The 19,074-nt window shown below is 38.3% G+C and overlaps 1 protein-coding gene across 1 annotated transcript in view; it reads right to left on the bottom strand.

Moving 5' to 3' along the window:
* LOC140230113 (uncharacterized) overlaps positions 1–19,074 on the bottom strand; it is a 117,035-nt gene that overhangs the window by 77,850 nt on the left and 20,111 nt on the right. The window contains exon 4 of the mRNA XM_072310314.1: positions 7,122–7,314. Within this exon, the coding sequence (XP_072166415.1) occupies positions 7,122–7,314 (193 nt within the window). The remainder of the gene's footprint in view (positions 1–7,121; positions 7,315–19,074) is intronic.

The following is a 19,074-nucleotide window of genomic DNA, read 5'->3' as shown; positions in this document are numbered from 1 at the left end:
TACCACAAAGATCTTGTTCTCTGTGAATGATTTAGCTTCTAAAACCATTCCATCTTCAACATATAATTTCTAGGTCATTGCCACTTCATGTAGCAATGACCTAGATCTTGATGTGAGGGATACAGGTTGTTTTGTTTGCAATCAAATGAAAGTTCAGGCAAACACAGCAAATATTTATGTGGAGGTCAATAAAGCTTGTGAGGATTTGATGTACCGGTAATCATCATCTCTATGCTATGCCAGTAATGATACTGATTCATAGAAACACATAAAAACTAAAAGTCCCATAAATTTCTCTTATCAAATCTGATTTCAATGAAACTTTCTGCTATGCTTTTGTTTGTTGGTTTGTTTGTTGGCTTTTTTTTTTTGGGGGGGGGGGATTTCACTCTATTGATTAAATTTGATTTTAACATAGACTGAAATAGAACTTTAATATAATGTTGATGCAGACATATCTATCTTATAGTGTAGCTGTAAACATTCAGATTATTTTCCTTGCTTGTTGTGGGTTCTCACCACAAACATGATGGCATTTCCTGGTGGAATCAGATTACTAGTGGTGCTTGAATTCCTCAGAATTTACAAAATTGATGTGAAAGTAACTTTTCACACACACACACAAATAAAGAAATGTATGACAAAGAGTGTACCCTCCACCCCCCCCCCCCCTCCTTTCCTTTTGTAGTTCTCTGATGTCCATTGACTTTACACAAAATCAACCAGGATCCTGTACTCAACAAGTTCATACAATAACAGATATACAGATAATTCACTACGATATCTACCATATTTGGAGAAAAGAGTCTATTGACCTGACTCTCTTTTCTCAAACTTCCTGGTTAGGAGCAAAGGCTGACAAACTTTTTACACTCTCAAAATACTTTAAAAATATCATAATGACTCATCATGATGATTCTGATATGAGATTCTAATTGCTTTTATGGTTATGGAGTATCCAGGATCTGACATGCATCTCCAACTTGACTTCTAACTGCAAACAGCATGCTACACAACAGCTGTACATAGTATAAGCTTCATAGGTTAGCAATTATTACAGCCTACATGCACAGGTCATGGTGGCACCTATGCAGGCAAAAAATTGTACCTTACAAACAAGCAGGAGCAAAGAAGTACTCCTCCACCTCAAACAGTTTTCTTTAGCTCTTTATGTGCCATGTTCACATGGAAGACTCAACAGTGTGCCAAGTTCGCACATTTTGTTCAAATGCACACACCCACTCAAACCACCAAATGCCATAGCACATTCGCAGCTTCGCCAGCGATTCCATTCCTCACTCAACTTATTGTCATTAAACATACATCATCAGCAAGGCTTTAAATTTTCTCTAAAACTTTTCTCACTATGTGTCTAGCATAAATGTTTCTATGAAAAGTTACATGGCTTTGAAAAACATGTGACGGAGGCATGTCATGCTTACTACATATCAGATATAGCTGCAGTCTCTACAAAGAACGATGAAAAGCAAGACATTTCTTTCTGCAGCTTTTAAGAACATCTCTAATGACCAGTTCCCTCAAGAATCCAATTATTCATATCCTCTGTGCAAGGCAAGAAAATTTGTCCTATCTCTGCAATTCAGGGATTTGAACTCCATACACTAGGAAACCAAGTGTTCACATGTTTAAGATTATCTGCATGACTAACATCATTGCTAAAGTTCAGCAAAAATCAAGAATCTCTACCAAATACTGACGTATCAGATGTCAAGGAAATTTTCCCCTTTCTATCCAACCTAACCCAGCCTTCCCCTACCAATTTGCCAAATCTGTACCCATCCAAATCAAATACTCCAGACGAAAAGGGATATCTTTTGCCCTCCAGAGAGAATATGCGAGCCACAAGAGTTAATGTTTCCCACAGAGGATACTATTCCATCCGAGACATGATACCGTGATCAAGCGGAATCAAATCGATACTTCTGAGTATCCTGCGACGATATTCGCAACATGATAGCGTGTAATTTCTTGCATTGCATCTTGTTCTCGCTGTGCATATTTGTCCAGAGCTTGATACCACGGGGCGCTGGCATGGGATGGCCCAAAAGATGCACAAGATGTGAGGTATCGAGAGTCACCCTCCGAGATGCTTGTGATGTTTGGTCGGGGACCAGATTCAAAAGATGGCTACCTGAGCCCCAGTATGGTTGCAGTAAAAAAGGCACTCCATGGGCAGGTTGCCCTATCTAAGTCCTGGGATAATTTTCTTATCCCTCATTAAATTGACATATCTGAATTTCACCGAGTACTGTGTATGCCATATATATTGCAAGGTTTTTTCTTTCTTTAATTTTGCAAGTCGCATGCAATTCGTGAATCTAACAACATGCAAAATTATTAACTCTGACCTCGACGTAAATGCGACATGCAGGCACACATCTCCCTTAATTACTGTATACATGATCACCAATTTAACCACTCGCAAAATTCTTGGGAAGTCCTGATTCATGAAAAATTAGACTCGCTAAGTATATGGCTTTTAGAGTATCCTATATTGGAGAGAGACTAAATGGAACAGGGTGAATTCGTGAAATCTACATCTACAACTATTACAAAAAGTTGTGCCAATTTTGCAGAGAAAGATTAACTTCAATCTTCTAAAAACGTATTGTCGTATCAAGGATCAGTCATGAATTTAGCAGTATGAGAGGTTTTGAGTCATGAAATATGCAACACACACATGGCAATGGCATTAGTGCTTTAACCCATTGAAGACTAGTCACATGAATACTCAGACAGGCGTCTATGAGAAACGCATGTTATAGCCAAATCAGCTAGACCCTACTAGGTTTAATCTCTCTCAAGGGATTGGAACTCAAAATATCATCATATAATTCTGTTCGTTGACAATAAACCTACTCTTTACAACTTGATGCACAGAATGGAGACAGAGATAGATAGAAACAGTGAGAGAAAAGAGAGAGAGAAAAAAAAGGAGGGTGATTTATTATTCTTAAAGGTCTGGCACAGTTTTGGTAGCAAAACATGCATATTCCAGCTACAAAAGAACTGCTTTCACTGACTGCATTGATCATCCCAGTTTCCATATAATTTCAAATGACAGGGCCAAGTTTACAAAGGGGGAAATAACAACAACTTGACGAACATCATTTTTAAAACACACAGTGCTAGAGAAATCCTTAAATGGGTGTGATGTGCAAGATGTGTCAACACCATTTGATTGCATGCTTCACTGACAAAAAGGCTTATGTGTAGATATAGTATAATTTACATAGCTACCTCAGCAGAGTGATAGGATCATGTGTACTTTGTTCCACATTTTACAGTTTGTGCAAAAAAAAGTCTTTAACCCGTTGAGGACGAGTCCCGAGTATACTCGGACAAGTGCCTATGGGAAATGTGTGTACAGGTAAAATCAAACCATCCTCAACAGGTTAAAAATCCTTTAAATATTCTAGCAATGCTTTTGCTATTGAGGACATTTGATTTAACCTCTTGACATTACTGCCAAAAGGACTCATCAACCACTGTTTGATCAAACATCTACTTTTCACAACATAATGAATCAGAATCAAGTTAAACACAGCCCATCCCAGTCCCCAAAAGATCAAGGTTAACTAATTAATGCAACCACATTAATCTTCAGGAGTGCTTTCCTATCAGGGGTTTCCATTAAAGCGAGATTTTGGATCATTTAAGAGACAGCCTAAAAAGAAAGAGAAAAATTCTACAAACACAAAAGTAAAAATTCGGTCAAAATTGGAAGGAAATTGGGGAAGTTATGTAATTGTGAAGTTTCACTAGTATTAACGAAAAAGTTTTAAAACTGTCAGTATTAATATATGCATATCATAGTGAGTTGATGATGTCATCGGTTCACAACTTATCACACAGTTTGTACATAAAGACTCAAAATTTCCTATCTTTTTGTTGAAATGCAATCATGCTACAGTCTCAATTCTGAATTTATATCTAACAGATCATTTTTATACTTATTAAGCCAGGAATAACATACAAGCTTACACTTTCATTGCTAAAAAAAAAAAGAACTTTCTTATTTGTTTTTTTTTGTGTTTTTTTTTTTGTACATGATCAAATAAAAATTGTGAGGTGATGACATCATCAACTCGCTTATTTGAATATTCACATCTAATGGTCAAGAGACATTTTGGAAAAATTGACAAATCTTTCAGATTTCACAACTTATTTGGTTTTAATCTAATTTTGATCATCTTTTTTTTTTTACAGTTGTCCTTGTACAATTTTACTCTTCTTTTTTCCTGACTAACTTTTAAGTGGTCTGACATTTCCCTTTAACCTCCTGCAAATGTGAACCAGGTACCTCCTGCTGAACTAAATCTGTGGGGAATTACCGTATCTAAGGGCAGAAGGTTAAGCTGCGATGATTTCAGGAGGCACTCCGCTTGGGACACTTAATGATAATCCTAAAGCTTCCATGCATTCTCTCCCAAGACTTCTTTCTACTTCAGCTAATGAGCCATCAATACAGATAACAGATAATGAGAGTGATTACCACAACTGTTTCCGATAGCTCACCGGGCTGGATTTTGGTGACGCCATCTTCACGGAAGAAGATACGAACAGATCAAGAAGGTATAAACATGTGTCTATAGCGTAGAGTCCTAAACTTGTGTCAATTGTTGGCAAAAATGCTTCCCCACTTTCTTGACTTTTCAAATAACCTTTAAGACAGCAGATGGGGGAAGAGGGTGTTAAATGCTTGTCATAAACCCTACGCAATTTCTTTCAGTCTGATACAAATAATCACCATGACGCATGATAGAGATAGAAAGCTTGTAGCAATAGTCTTTTACTATTTTTATTTGCAAAAAAAAATGCCTTCTTGGAAGAGAGACAAGAGCAAAGTTGCATTGCCATGATTTTAATGACAGTAAAATTCACAGTGACAGTAAATAAACCTTCATTAAGATAGACTACCAGTATGGAGTAAGCTGGAGACTGATGGGTGCAAATTTGCTGAAGAAAAGTTTTGATAAAGCACAGAAGTAAAACTGGAAGCTATATGACTGAACCAGTATCACAACTAGTCAGTGGCAATAACTCATATTTCCAGCACAACCGCATCAAATATACAAGAAAGTTGTTTTTGGCCACAGTCTTTACCACCAGATTTCCTAAAAATTATACATCAGATTGCATGAAATACATGTTTTTTAATGGGTACAATGCCAAAAATCTGAAATGTACACTCAAGTATGAAAAGATAAAAAAAAAAATAAAAAAAAAAAACACCAGGGCAGTGTGACCTGGTGTTCCTTGAACCCTGATGATCCCAGCACCCAGCTGGTGGTTTGAAAACAAGGAGGAGCTGGTTCATGTTTTCTCCATCAATTTTCCTCCTCTTGTTATTTGGAATACAGATTTGGGAGATGGAATCGGTTTTCCCCCTCACCCAGAGGTCCACCCAAGCCCGCTGAGAGCCAGATGTTTAATGGGTGGTGTTCAAGCAGCGTTTTCCGCAACGCATGGCAGATCGCGTGTGAAAAACTTGCTGGGGAAAAGGGGGAAGGGAGGTTGAATCGTGCAGGCCGCCGTCCGCAACAGTGACCACAGGAAATAACACAAGAAGTGAGGGATGGGATAGACAGATATAGATTCCACAAGGAATACCATGGAAACTCAACACACAGACTAGGCAGAAGTTTTAATGGCAATATATTTGCCTCATGAGACAGCCATCACAGAAGATTCAATATTTCATTTCCCATTTCCTCCCCGTCAGAATAAATCACATCGAAATGCCATCCTTGCATACCTGATTCTGAAAGGAGCAGCACACCACAACAAATGCAACAAACCCTAAGGAAAAATTTGCTATGAGCAACCCGTGAGGTGTCCCCCACATCCCCCTGGAGTAACTTCATTTAAAGGGATCGTATAGTTTTGCTTGAGACCTAATTTCAGGTTTCTAACATTTTTTTTTTTTTTTTTGGTGAGATAATGAGAAACGTCTTATGAAATATGAAAGAGCATGTAATTCCGTGAAGGATTCAATGTTTATTTGATGAAAAGATTTTGGTTTTGAAATGGCTGAGATATCCAAAACAGACCGATTCTAATAAAGTGTGGGACCCACACTTTATTACGATCACTTTGTTTTACTTTGTTTTTGGATGTTTCAGTCATTCCAAACCCGATTTTCATCAAATAAACTTTGAATTCCTCTTAAAATGGTATGCTCTGTACTATTTCATAAGTGTTTTCTTGGTATCTGGCAAAAAGTTTGAAACCCAATTCTCATCTCCACCAATACTGTACCATCCCTTTAAAGGGTGTGTACAGTTCTGGTCGAGGTGAGGATTTAGCTGTTAACGTTTTGCGAGATATTCAGAAACCACTCTATGAGATGTCAAAGAGCATGCAGTTCTAAGGGGTATCAAACGTTTATTCGATGAAAATCGGTTTTGAAATGGCTGAGATATCCAAAAACAAGGTGAAACAAAGAGATCCTAATAGAGTTGTGGCATGTCACCTTTTATTATTAGCACTTTTTGGGATATCTCAGCCATTTGAAAACCAACTTTCATCAAATAAATGTTGAATCCTCTTAAAATTACATGTTCTTTCATATTTCATAAGAGGCTTTTCATTATCTCACTTAGGAATGTTCAAAACATGAATCCCCATCTCAACCAGTACTGTACAGTCCCTTTAAGCACAACACATCATATTAAACTGCTGGGACTGAAAGTCCTGAGGTGCTTGCGACAATGCTTTAGTCACAGAATGAAAGTCTAAGAGCTTATGACCAGAGCAGAGTATTTACACTTGACAGTGTAATGGTATTATCATCATTGTTTTAAAAGGGGGGGGGGAGGGATTTCCTTTCATTTAGTTAAAGTTGCTGAATTTTTGATATCCTGGTGCACTCCTAGTTTTACTTCTAGACTGTTCATTCCTTTTCAGATTGATCTTATTACTCATCATAAACAAACAAACACACACACACACACACACAGGTACCAACATACTGACATACGGTATTCAATCACATACAAACATACATACATGCATACATACATACATACATACATACATACATACAAATGTACTGCATCATTGTATTATGAATGCCACACACAGGCAACTCCACTTACCCCTGGATTGCCACCAATCATGATGTTGGTCGACTCAAGGCGGGTGTGGACCACGTTGTTGTCATGGAGAAAGGCCAGTCCCTCGGAGATCTGGCAGGCAATGGAGTGGAGGGTGGACTCACTGAACTGGTCCAGGGACTTGGGAAGAAACTGCTGGAGGCAGCCATGCTGATAATATGTGGTGCAAATGTACCTAGATTAAAAAAAAAAAAAGGAGATTTGAATAAAGTTAAGGACATGCAAAACCTGTAATGCTATGCTCCATAGATCATGGCAGTGTTAGTCATAAATTTCAATTCATAACCTTATTATCAGACATTTTTTAGAAGTATCAAACATGCAGACTTTATGTAATGATTATGATACTCATATGACCTTGAAACAAAACTATCCAAAAAATTGAAAATTATTACATTATTCAGACATGTAGCAACCATCAAAAATACTAACTTTAAACAACATTCGTATTTCAATAAAAAGTATAGCAGCAATAGCACGCTGTGAGTGAGAGCATTTCATGCAGCACAGCAGGCACAATCAATTGAAATCAAAAGATTGAAAATATTACACTGGGGACATTCATACTGACAGGTAAGAATTCACATTCAGTATCAAAACTGAAACATTTTAGTGAAAAGTTATCGGACAACTATACCACAAGCCGACCCAAAACATTGCCACAAAAATTGCAGGCCAGAGTATGATTTTTGCAACTTCAAAACTGATGAAGTCTCTTTCAACTACCATTTCTCACAAGAACACACACATACACACATACACACACACACACACACACACAAACACACACACAAAATCATGATTTTGGTGACTTAACTTGAACTCACTGTTAATATTTCTTAGCCCCTGCCACAATTAGAATGTACAATGCACTTTGTAGGTGCCAGACTATTGATGACAACATATATACAAGCTGGAGCCATCAGTTGAAGAAAGCTGACTGCTGAGCCAATTGGGTACCGGTACCATATGTACAGTTTAGTGTAAAACCTTTCCATTTTTTTTTTCTACTATCACAAGATTTACCACAAAGAAGAAGCCTAGTATGCAAAAGTCCTGATACTCTATAGATACTTGAAGGAATAACATTTGCATATAAACACACGTAAAATCTTGGTACAGAAATATGAACTGCCTGAAAAGATTGGCAAGAACATAATGAGAACATTTATCAAAATGAAGTCAAGAGCTGGGGTTGCACAATCACATCCAGCTGCGTGCTTTATGGCAGTTTCAAAGACTTTGAGAGGTCCATTCCGGGTTTCTGTACTTTAGATGAGTTTCTATAGTCAAGGAAGTATGTTCTGACAGCCAGCAATACATCTTTATTAATCTGGCATATGGTGGATGGATATCATTAACAAAAAATATTTATTTTGATCCATTTCAAATCTGTAAGCAAGCTCTTTCTTGATGAAACCACAGAGAAACTTTATCTAATGAACAGATTACTTTTCTATGAACAGATTACATTTCTATGAACAGATTACATTTCTATGAACAGATTGCTTCTCTATGAACAGATTACTTTTCTATGAACAATCCCAAAGTACATTGCACTTGTGACACCTAACACTGCAACATTATCCTCTACCTTGCCATCTCAATGGCCACTGGAAAAAAAAAAACTGCCTTCATCAAATGACCACATATATTTCTCTCATATTCCTAACATGGTTTCAGCATACAATTTTAAGATCTTATCATTGTAGTTGAATTATCATAAAGTTATTTATCATTTTCCTTGGTCCTAACAGATTTCTACAAGCATAATTTTGCAGAAATGATCATTAGATTCATAGATGGAAAACTTCTCTGCTGATAAAAGGGGGAAATAAAGAATAGAGATGTTTCTGTGCCGATTGAATTGAGAGTTCTGTGCTAGAAACAGTCACTGGACTGCAGAAGTCTATAATTGCCTGCAGCTCACCATATTAGTTGACTGACAATACAGCCACTGAAACTGTCGCAACATTTACACTGATTTGTCCAACATGCCCCGGAACATTCACTAACCTACAAAGTTTTTATACCTGCTCTCACTCAAATACCTTTCCCTTCAGGGCGAGTCACATCTTCAGTTTATCACAGCCGGTTTATGACATATACAAAGCCTACGAACACCTGCCATTGTGAGTCCTGACGACAATACACTCTATTCTTCTTCTTTCATGAGGCTTTTTATGAACCTTGAGAGAGAGAGAGAGAGAGTTCTTAAAAGAGCAGTTTATGACATCCGTCTGACTCTAGCCAACAGTACAGGCTAATCAATCAGGCCCCCTGTTGTCATTAATCCAGTTAATGGATATCCACATACATAAAAACCTTCCGGCCATTCTAGTTTGTTTTTGGTTTGTATAGTTTGGGGGTTTTTTTTCACCATTTTCGCCATTAATCAAAAGTTGAGTTCCGTTGTCATGACACATATCATGCATGATACACCAGTCTTCGATACTCTTCTCTTACATGAGGCATAAAAGTATTTGGAACTTGTTTTTGCAAGTGTCTTCCATTTTGACTACCATTGCCCCCGAGGATGTTCTGAACTTCAAATAAACATCCTCACACACATACCTTGAAATCAGAGCTCCCAGATCACAAAATTTGCATCATTTTGCAAATGCTTGCTACATTTTACCCACTAACTCCGTATCAATATAATACAACTTTGCTGATAATGCCTACCAAAGCTAATGAACCTGCCTATAATTTACTGTAAACATATGTATTAACAGTAGAGGAATCCCAGAATTTCCTTTCATACCCTTCTAATGTCTGTGAAGAGCAACACTGCTTTGCAAAAGAAAAAAATCCAATATTACCTACACAAACGGAAAGACTCTAATTCACAAATACAATACACAACAGTTCATATCACAAATTCAATTTTTCCATAATTCATATTTCATCATCTGCGCTGGTGTTTCCAACATTTCCTATTCATTGCTCTAACATTCCCATCCCCAACCCCACGTTTTTTTTCTCTCTAATTCCCACTTTGCCAATTTTGATGGGGGGTGTCACGGTGTGGTGAGCTTCACTCCTACAAGACTCTTTGCGAACGGATGCATCCCGATTCACGGCCCAACCATCCATCACCTCGCTGTCCGACTGGTCCCTGGCGATCATACTTTGAAATCACTGTTATCTTTCTGGATTCACTGGGTGCCTCACAACTTCCGACCACAGACTACAATGTACTTTCAAAACTTGCGAGCCAGCTAGTACACCTTTCCCACTTGCATTGTGGTCATTTTTTTACCCTACAGCAACCGGCAGATGTCCTGTTCATGCACGTCATAAGATTTCATAAACTGAAGCCATTTGGAATTTGCTTACAAATTTCTAGCCTTTATATCTTTTAGAAAATTTAGATTACAGCATCCTTCAACTTGGAAAAAACAAGAACTCTTTTTTCTACTCCTCAGTGTCTTGCTTTGCCGCCATATCAGGTTGTCTGTTTATCTGCTGTATGCTGACTTGCACATTATCAAAAGTATCAAAAATAACCATGTTGGCCAGAAACTCTCAGAAATAGCCCTAGGCTTGCAAGCCAACATTGATCCACCCACACATGAAACTGACCAAAAAATACAATCAGTCATTTCACTGGTAAAAATTCTTGTGAAGCATTTACATACATGTAACTTTGTCAAATCTGAACAGACATATAGCTGGTGTTCAGTTTTCAAGTTGGATTGTGGAATATACAGCTTGGCATGGCTTGAACTGACATGATTCATATTCCACACAATGGCAGATTTTCATTTTTTTTTTTATTAATATCATTCCTTCTTCAAGTTGGTTGTTAGTAGATGGAGTGGAGTTAAATTGAGTGGAAGATGTCTCACCTAAATCAGAAATATAAAGAAAGTTCTAGAGTACTCAGACATTGTCACAAACACTGATATCAGTTGCAACCACATAATGTAAACGAGACAAGTTGATGACGTCATCGCGTCATAAGTCTCCAATTGACTTGCACACAAAAATGTTCTCTAAATATAAGTACAAACTTGTATCCTTGCATCAAATGAATGTATTGCAATAACCCAGCAGTGATGTAATATGCAAGGGACATGACTACAGTTGTTCTGTTACTGATTTAACAAACAAACAAACAAAACAAACAAACAAACAAACAAACAAACAAACAAACAAACCTCATGATACTTTTGTCTACAAACTTTGTGGTGTAACTATATAATCAGTAACTGTATCATAACTTTCATCATATTTGCCTGCCAGCTGTATGTGGTTCCAAACAATGTCACTGCTAAATGAAAACAAGAGAAATTTGATAACTCATAACTCTTAAATTACATCAGCTTGCAATAAAAAATCTAACATCTTGATGTATAATTTCACTCTGTTCACCAAAGTCCTCTTGAACACAAAACTGGAAGATCAGGATCGACACTACATGAATATCAAAATAAGAATCTTTGCAGTGGGTTAACATTGCAAAATATCAGTATTAACAGGCACATTCAGGTTGATGAGGGTGATTATATAGTAGAGATGTGCAACATATTCCCTGACAGTTTGAAAACAGGAAGGCGACAGGCTTCAAATGTCATCCAGCTGTCTTCCAATACAAGCACTTTCACTGATACATTGGTAGCGTGGCAATACTACTTCTTGCACTCATGAAATCGCTAGAAGTCTCCCTTTAAATCCCAGCCACCGCAAAAATTCCACTTTTTCCCCTAGGCCCTCCAGGCTACATTCAGCGGCAAATATTGGATTCATTTTGCTGAATTTTTTTCATCTCGTCTTCCTCTTTTCTTATCCTGCTTATCCTCAATTCTTCATTCATCGAGTCTCAGTGGTGTAGCTCTATATTAGTTCTTCACACTGAGAAGAATTAGACGAAGCATTTTTTTCCCCCCCTCCAAATGTAGCCACAGGCTAGGCTTACTCTATGAGATGCTGGATATAAGAAATCTAATCATGGACTACAAATATGTATTTATTCAGAATGTAATATACATAACATTTGAAAACTTTGAATTTTGCAAGTTAATACAGCACAGTGGGATTTATTGTTTATACTTGCAAAATATAGATTCATCCTAGGTAAATGCCGTTCCATTTTTGCAAAGAAATAAGAAAACTAATACATTTTTGGTCCATTTCTTTTCATTCACATGTGTCAAGGAAGGACGCACTCTGTATAGCTTTTACAAGGTTGCATAAGTGCATCTGAGGCTGTGCAAGCGTCACTGAGTCTGACCAAAACATTGTCAAGGCTACCACTTTACATCATAAGTGATTGTACTATCACTATTTTTTTTTTTAATGATTTAGTATGATCACTTGTGATGAGATGAGAGATATTGTAATTAAAAAGATATTCATGATTCTTTTCCATTTTCCAAGGAATTCCTAGTGATAGACTTCATGTTTTACTATCGTATTCTGAACACTGCATTAGATATCTCTTCACCCAGACCTAACAGGTCTTTTCACTTCTGCTGAAGCTACCATAATCTAATTTTTCAAAGCTGAGCAGACTATTACGGGGAAGTGCACATCATAGCATTGCAAAAAAAAATATCTAAGTACAGTTCATGCTCCAGATAGCAGAGAAGGAGGTGAAAATATAGACCAATGGTGCATGCAGACACACCAAGAGAGAACACCACATATTTATCTCATGTGCAAAGGAAAAAAACTTGGTGATGAGGTGACATTATGACTGCAATTGATACTACAGTAATGCACACACACAAATGCTTTGAAATATTACTTCCAAGCATTACCAAAGGCCTCTGATATTCATAGAAGCTTTTAGCATACACTGTCTCCATTGAGTTTCTTTTTACATTTCAACTCTTGTCGTAAAAGAAACATCAGATGGGTCCCTATTCACTGCATTATCATTCATTTAGAGCAAATCATTGACCCCTTTCCTTCCCATAAACATCTTTTTTTCTTCTTCTTCTAAAAAAAAGCCTACTAGCACTTTAAAATGAATCCACTTAGCTCGTCTCATCAACACCAAATCCCCTTTAAACCCCTGCGATGATTCCCTGCACACAAAACGATCAATCCCCTTTGAAAGACCCGACCGACGACCTCGCGCCAACCCCTTGGAATAGACGAATTTGATGAATTTCGCGAGAGAGCGGCTAATCACTTCCTGATCACTTCCTCTTCTCTTCTACTCACTGGCTGCAAACAAAACAAACAGAATCCATTCTGAACATTACAAGGGCACTACGGCAAGTCTACCCCACTTCCATGCTTTCTAGCACCAGGGAAGAAACTTTGCTTCCAATGCTATGCTGAAGGCGTAACATCTATTTTAAAATATGGCCAGAGGTATCACTGTCTTCGAAATGTATGAGAGCAAGAGGCCATTCATGAAAGGAGGTAATATCGGCAAAATTTTGGTTCTACAAATCGAACTAATTGTATGGGTCTTTATGTAAGACTAGTCAGCCAGCTTCTACCAAGCAATTGATTGCTACAGACTCAGATATTCAATTGCTCACAATAAATATCACTCTCAACAAAGGATGTATGGTAATATGACACAATGAGACGAAAGAAAGGATCTCATTCATTCATAAAGGCCGTGTCACACCATTCCGGGCAAGCTAAGCGGGCTTGTGGCGAGAAGGTAGTTTCCAGCACGTAGAAGATTTTCAGCGGGCGAACAAGAATGTTTGCAATTTTCATTCATGCCTTGTCATACCGTACGGGGGAACTTCTGCGGCTTGACTTGCGGGGAAACAAATTTACTCCCCGGAGCTCTCCGCAGTTCTAGCGCGTAGTAGCCTGGAGGTGCTCACGCAAGTCCGATTTAACCGCAGCCAAGTTTTGAGCATGACCAAAACTTTTTCCGGGTGAGTCGCGGGAATGCCCATAGAGGTCTACGCAGAACGCCAGTAGGAGACCCTTAGCGGCAGTACTTCCCAGGCACGCAGGTACTTCGCAGTCCCGTATGCAGCCAAAATAATGAAATTCTGTGAGATTTCAGCCATTCCATTAGAGGAATTCCTTCACTGAGTTGTCAGCCCCCACGCGACTGGTACAAAGGTCACACAGTATACTCGTAAGTATAACGCGTCCAGCAAGTAAGACACATGCACTGACTCGCACAAATCCTTTTCTGCCCTCAGGAATGTCCGGTATGCTAGAAAATCCCTACACGTAACAAGCCCGAGTAGTTTGCCCGGAAAGGTGTGACAGGGCCTAAACACGGTTGCGGGTAAAAAAATATGCGTGCGCACCTCCGGGCGACTACTTTTGAGATACATGCTAGGTACTGTCTTGTGCGGATCATCTACGGGGACCTCCGGGTAGTCAAAATTGTTCTTTGCAAGTCGCACGCAAGGCTGGTGTGACACAGCCTTAAGCGGTTGGTCATGAGCAGAAGAAGGCAGGGAGGGTGGGTTCACACAAAGTTTGCAAACATGGAACTTATTTTTTTTTAACTTGCCACGTGAAGAAATCTATTCTAGGAATAGCATTTTTTATATTCTAATATATGAGGATTAAGAGGTGTGTTTACAAAGAGGTAGACCATGTTCTAGGCAGCATAGTGCCATCTCTTGTTTATCTCCCCCTCTCCACCCCCCACCCCCAAAAAAGTGTCATATATATAGATATATACTCTGTGGTGACTGGATATCCTTCTTTCACTGTGGGACATTTTCAATAAAGAGCTGCAGTGCAAAATTTTCAATTGAATGTGCATTTCATATCAGAGTTATGTTGATTTGACATGATAGGATCAATAAGTAATCAAGCATTCATTTCTGACAAACTAGGAGACAGCTAGGAGAAACTGGCCTCAAAAGTTAACTCCCTCCATTACTGAATATTCCTTTCCAAATTCAGTTCTCTGGTGAGAGAGTCTCTTCATAAAGTCCATAGTATTGTCTTTTTTTCCCCCTCTTCAAAGAGCACTTGCAACATCTTTACCAAGTTGCTAGGGAACACAATGTTCACCCGGCACCTCCTTGGCAGTCATGTGCATTCAAACTTAGTGCTACATTTAGATGTTATTTTCGAAGCAAGAGAGGCTCAAGGGAATTCCAAATGTCCTTTTAAAACCCATTGAGGATGGGCTGATTTTGCTACAACATGCACTTCCCACAGACACTTGAGCGAGTATACTTGGGTCTCGTCCTCAATGGGTTAAAGGGATGGTACAGTTTTGGTTGAGATGGAAATTCAGGTTTTAACTTTTTGCAAGATAATAGGCAACCATTTATAGGAAATATTACAGAGCATACAATTCTAAGAGGAATTGAAGGTTTTATTTGATAAAAATCAGTTACAAAATTTCCTAAGATATCCAAAAACAAAGTAGAACAAAGTGGTCTTAATAAAAGGTGGGGCCCGTCTCCTATAAGGACCACTTTGTTTTCACTACCCTGATTGCCAACCAAATTTCAAAATGTTTGCATTGAGAACAGCACTACTAGTAATCATTGTCATCATATCATATTTCTGGAAGAAATTTCCGAAGGTCTCTTTCTTAACTCAACAAACACAAGCTATCTAAACATACCCATAATTCAAGACTGAATTGAAACCAGTCCAATGTTTGTTTGTTTGTTTGTTTGTTTTTTCATCTTACACCTGTGGGGCCTTTAGATCTGAAACTTGATACTAGCTTCCGTGATCCAATCACCATCACAGGGTAACATTTCCAAGAAATTGAGAGGGCTTATGAAAGAGAAGTGTAAATAGTCTTGCAAAAACAACAACAACAAACTCATCACATCAAGTAAACCTGAAGCACACTTCACTTCTCCCTTACAGGAGAATTTACCACGCAGAGAAATTCATTTTGATCAAAAGTAATGAGAAATTGTATGGAGTAATGAAAATCTGAGCAATTCAGGTGAAAACTGAAATACTGTCATGCAATTTTCATCATCAAGAGTGTGATGTAACTAACATTTTCCACCAAAAAAAAAAAAAAAACAGTAAAGAAAGCAGGTCACCAGATGTAAAGTTCAGTGAAAAAACAAAACAAAACAAATATCTTATGTAACTTTCTCTGCTTTATATGTTTGTGACTTTATCAGGACAGTGTGTTGACGGTTCATGTATATTCAAGACATTTTTTTTTTTTTTATGCATGACCAATAATTGAACATGGCAATATCCATGTAATGAACAAAAAAAAAAAGCAACTCCCACTGCTTGTGAGGTTTTCTTCCTATCCGCCCCCTCACAAACGAGCTACGCATTATTTTATCTTGGTCATTATCGATCTCCTCCACACATTTTCTTCACTGTCTACTGTATCTCACAACAAAATTCTCATCTAACAAATTTTTATAGTTGAATGGTCCAGCATGCTTTTATCTCTGATACAGAGTAAAAAATGATGCAATGAAAGGAATGTTTTGGAAGGAATTTCAAAGGAGAGTTGAGAATGATCTTTAAAATGCTGATGGGAAATTAAAAATCTGAGGGTGATTGGATATACTCCATTTTCAAATTGGTCCATAGACGGGTTCAAGTGTCGAAGTAAAACCATGTCAGAAAATGGCACAGTTGCATGATGATAATTGGTAAGTCAATTATTATCTTAATAGTGACAGCACAACTTTTACACTTTTGAATGCATGAGTGTTTTTTCAACAAATTGAACATCATGTTAAAGCAAAAGTCATTAAAGTTTAGTCATTTTTAAAACTGAACTAGCAACATATTAAACAACGGTTTTACAGCAAAGCATTTCAAAGATTCAACTTAAAGAACTGTTTAGATTATATGTCAAAAAGTAGGTCTATCCTATCCCATGAATACATGAAAGTTAATGAGTTAATGAGGCAACGTATTGTTTTGTTCTTTTATATCTTTTTTTTTTTTAACGCCTCCAGGTTGTAATTTCCACCAATCATGAGTACCACATTTGGAAGGTATACAAACCTGGAAAATTGGAATGCAAAAGAAAGCCAACTGACATTGACTGTGGATATGTCTCACTCTGAATCAATAGTACATTGATCACAAAATGCACATGGGACAGTGCTATCATGTCTGGTAGAGGCACCTAACAATACCAAGCATTTCTCTTCACGGAGCAAACTTGGAGTACAGTTGCACATCCTCAATGCAAGTGCAGCTACGGCTTATCTTTATTTTTAGCCACCTCTCTGACCCAATTTCAATGATGAGCCAATATTGCACGCCTTACGTGCTAACGATCATGAGAGGACACGAACACCGTATCCATGGTGAGGGGCCAAATTGGATGACACCTTGGTCTCATCTCGCCCTCATCCCAGCCACCACCCAGACTTTGGGAGCCCGGCGGCGGCGACACTGCCGTTGCAAGCGGACACCCAATGCCTCCTCAAAGTCGCTGGCGCTTTTTGAAGGCAGGAGAGCGCCGTCCTGAAGTACGACCTTGATATTCCGATGCAGGGAGTGTGAATTTTGATGAGGAGTTCGTGTGACATGAAGTATGGAACATCATCGCATCCTTCATGTGGGCCGTGACCCAGCACAACCTCCGCCTGACAGCATTTCTAGCCAGCCTCATTTCATGACTTGTAAAATGACTTGTAAGTGATGGGGGAGGAGGTGGGGGGGGGGGGGGGGGGGTAAGGGAGCAGTGAGGGAGAGAGCGAGGACATTACATCATCTTCACTGCTGTATCAGTCTAACAGCAATGACATCAGTCTGACAGTAATGACAGAATGACAATACCAAGCCCACTGCTGGTATTTCTGACAGCCAATTTAGATTAATCTGCAGGAAGCTACACATATCTCATTTACCAGGAAACTTTGATCTTTGGGTAACATAGATAATCATGGGATTGCATCCCGGAGCGATATAACATAGTAGAATCATCCCCTACATGTATACAGTACTGTAAGACAAGAAATTTTCGTGAATTTTGCAAGGAGCCAAGATTTGTGAAAGTAAAATGTGCCCCAAAGTTTTTGTCTACACAATGTAGTATACTCTGAATTTTTTCATGGACAGCAATTTGCGAAAGTTTCATGCAGCCAATAATTCTGGTTTTGCAGTAACTAATTTTTCACAAAATGAGTCATCACACAAACTGTCTCGAATACTGCTGAAACAGTTCTCAAATCTCTCTGGACAGTACACCATTGCCAACTTTGTTCTATTCTTGTCAGGTACATGTATGTCTAGCATGCCCCTTTAATCTATTCCAGGCAATTTCTTTCAAATACAACTGGTAGGACCTACTCTATGCATTCTTGTAACCAGAGTAATGATGCAATTCAAATGCGATTTGTGACTTTACAATTGGGTGAGAAACCACATCATCAATCAGCCAAGGAATGTTGCGTCAAATACCATAGAACATTAGAATCTAGTTATTAACCTCCCTAGCAGGAAATATGTTTCCTTCACTGGTCTCTAAACATGTGTGACTGCCGGCATGATTTCATCAGGGCTTCAAGGTCACAATGTTCATCCACTCCAAGATAGTTTCGAACAATATGGAGAATGAAGAATATTTATATCAGTGGGTTGATTTCCAAGAGTTTTGAAAATGTTATGAAACTGAAACACATATCAAATGTGAGCATTCAAGAGGTATCAACTCACAACGAGACTTCAGTCCACATGAATTAACAGTTTCCTTGTGCCATAAATCATACTAATTCGTCTTTCCACTTCATCTTGGTCTCGTGTGTCATTTAGATATAACTCCTCTGGCTTCTTACAGAGTTGACTCAGTACACACCTGCTTTTGTTAATGATTGCATGAAGATATTTTGCACAGGTTTGTATTAGTGTACTACCAAGATGAGAAAAAAAGAGGGTTATCTGCCCATCTCATGCACAATGCTTGGTCCTTGCTCACAGACCCACATGACTATCATACTCTGTGCCTGTACACTTTCATGTTTACAGAGTATATGAGACATCTCTTTTTTGTGTGTTTGTACTCTTTCAACAATAGCATAACAACATT

This window comes from Diadema setosum, chromosome 1 (genome assembly GCF_964275005.1).
Source record: "Diadema setosum chromosome 1, eeDiaSeto1, whole genome shotgun sequence".
Classification (NCBI taxonomy): Eukaryota; Metazoa; Echinodermata; class Echinoidea; order Diadematoida; family Diadematidae; genus Diadema; species Diadema setosum.
The sequence above is the reverse complement of the archived record's forward strand: the minus strand, read 5'-3'. Positions and strand labels throughout refer to the sequence as shown.